General features: G+C 45.6%; 1 protein-coding gene across 1 annotated transcript in view; it reads left to right on the plus strand.

Moving 5' to 3' along the window:
* The window catches only part of EMH_0004610 (DNA repair protein rad10 domain-containing protein, putative), a gene marked incomplete at both ends in the record, with an annotated part of 2,223 nt that extends 671 nt beyond the window's left edge, over nt 1–1,552 (plus strand). The window contains 3 exons of the mRNA XM_013496834.1: nt 84–295; nt 585–746; nt 1,215–1,552. Of these exons, the coding sequence (XP_013352288.1) occupies nt 84–295; nt 585–746; nt 1,215–1,552 (712 nt within the window). The remainder of the gene's footprint in view (nt 1–83; nt 296–584; nt 747–1,214) is intronic.
* Nucleotides 1,553–1,769: the final 217 nt, after the last annotated feature.

Raw genomic sequence — 1,769 nt, forward strand, 5'->3', positions numbered from 1 at the left:
CAGCATTTGCTGCAGTTGCTGCTCGTGCGTGTGTTGTTGCATGCATGCTGCTGTTGCTGTGTTTTTGTACATTTCTTATTCAGGTTTTTCTCTTCTGTTCCTTTCTGTTTCGCGCCCATCGCCCCCGACTTTCTTGTTGGGGTTGGCTCCTGTGTTGTCTTTCTTAGTTTAAAGTATCACCGCCTGCACCCTAAGCAGCTGCTGCAGCGGCTGCTGCCGCTGCAGCGGCGGCGGGAGCTAAGCAGACGTTTTCTTCTGCTTCTGAACGACGTTGAGGGAGCGCATGCATCTCTTGGTAAGTTTTGTTGTTTCTTCTTCTTTTTTTAATTTGTTTTTCTGTTTTTTATTCAACAGCAGCAGCAACAGTGTAAGAGAGGGATGAGATAGAAGGCAAGAGGAATACTGGAGGCTCTAAGCCCTGCTACTCCTCCTCTCTCTCTCTTTCTCTCACTCTCTCTCTGCAGTTTGTCTTCTTCTTGTATGCTGCTTAACAACAGCAGCAAAAGTATAGATTGCAGAAATTTTGAACTGCTGCTGCTGGTGCTGCTGCTGCTTTCTTTCTTTGTCTCATGCGCTTGGTGCAGCTCAAGTGATCTTGCATGCGTTCCACTACGGCTTTATTCTCCTTGTTGCTGCATCACCAGCAGAAGCAGCAGAGCTGCTGCAGCAGCTGAAGGCATCTGAAAATCGCGCCTCGGATGCCTTGCAGCCCGCACTGGACGACAGACATGCCCCCCGTTGTGCTGGTCGGTCTCTCTTACACTTATACACAATATATCATTTATATATATATATATATATATATATATAACACAATATATCATATATATACATATATAAAGTGGTATTTTGTTGTTGTGTTGGTTGAATACTTCGAAGATATACAACATTACATCCACTACGTATATATATATATATATATATATATATATATATATATATATATTATATGATAGCTGTTTGAATCATGATGACTAGACATGTTCCCAAGTTAAAGCAGAGGGGAGGAGTTCAGGTCGATGTGGTTTCTGTATTAGAAACAGCCAGGCAGGCAGTGCAGCAACGCCCGCTGGTGTTGGTGTTTCTGGGTGTATATACACTTGAATGAAGTGTGTGTATCTTGTGTTTTTATTGTATTTCCGTTTTTTTTGTGTCTATTGATGTATTTGTTTCTTCTGCATGCTCGTTTGTTTTTTTTGGTGTTGCTGCTGCAGAGGTGCTGCGGGTCTTACCGTCAGTGAACCGCGCAGATTTCGTTTCTTTAGCGAAGGAATTCAGATGCATGCGAAATATATTCAAGGCGCGGCAGCAGCAGCTGCAGCAGTGCCCCGGCATAGGGCCCAAGAAGGTGCGAGTGCTGCTGGCTGCCTTCGAAGAGCCTTTCTTCCCTGACACAGACGATAGGTTCACTGCTGCTGCTGCCAGCCGCAGCATCGCAGCAGCAGCAGCAGCAGCAACAGAGGCAGCAGCAATAAAGGACAGCGGCGAAACAGACACTGCTCAAGCCAACACAAAACAGCCAACGGCAGCGCTAAAAGCAATCACAGGCTGAAACTAATGTACGCCGTTATTCTGATTTGAACTGCAGCCATGCGTGCATGTATCCATGCATGCGTTCTGCATGCATGCATGCATGCATGCATGCATTCTGCTCCACCGGCTTGTTGGATGTGAAATTTGTTTTTTTTTTGAATCGGTTCTGCTTGTGTTGGTTGCTGTCCCCTACTGTCGACGCGCAACCAGCTGCTTTCCAGTTCCCTCTCTTAAAA

The sequence above is a fragment of the Eimeria mitis genome, genomic scaffold, assembly GCF_000499745.2.
Source record: "Eimeria mitis Houghton genomic scaffold, Emh_scaff232, whole genome shotgun sequence".
Classification (NCBI taxonomy): domain Eukaryota; phylum Apicomplexa; class Conoidasida; order Eucoccidiorida; family Eimeriidae; genus Eimeria; species Eimeria mitis.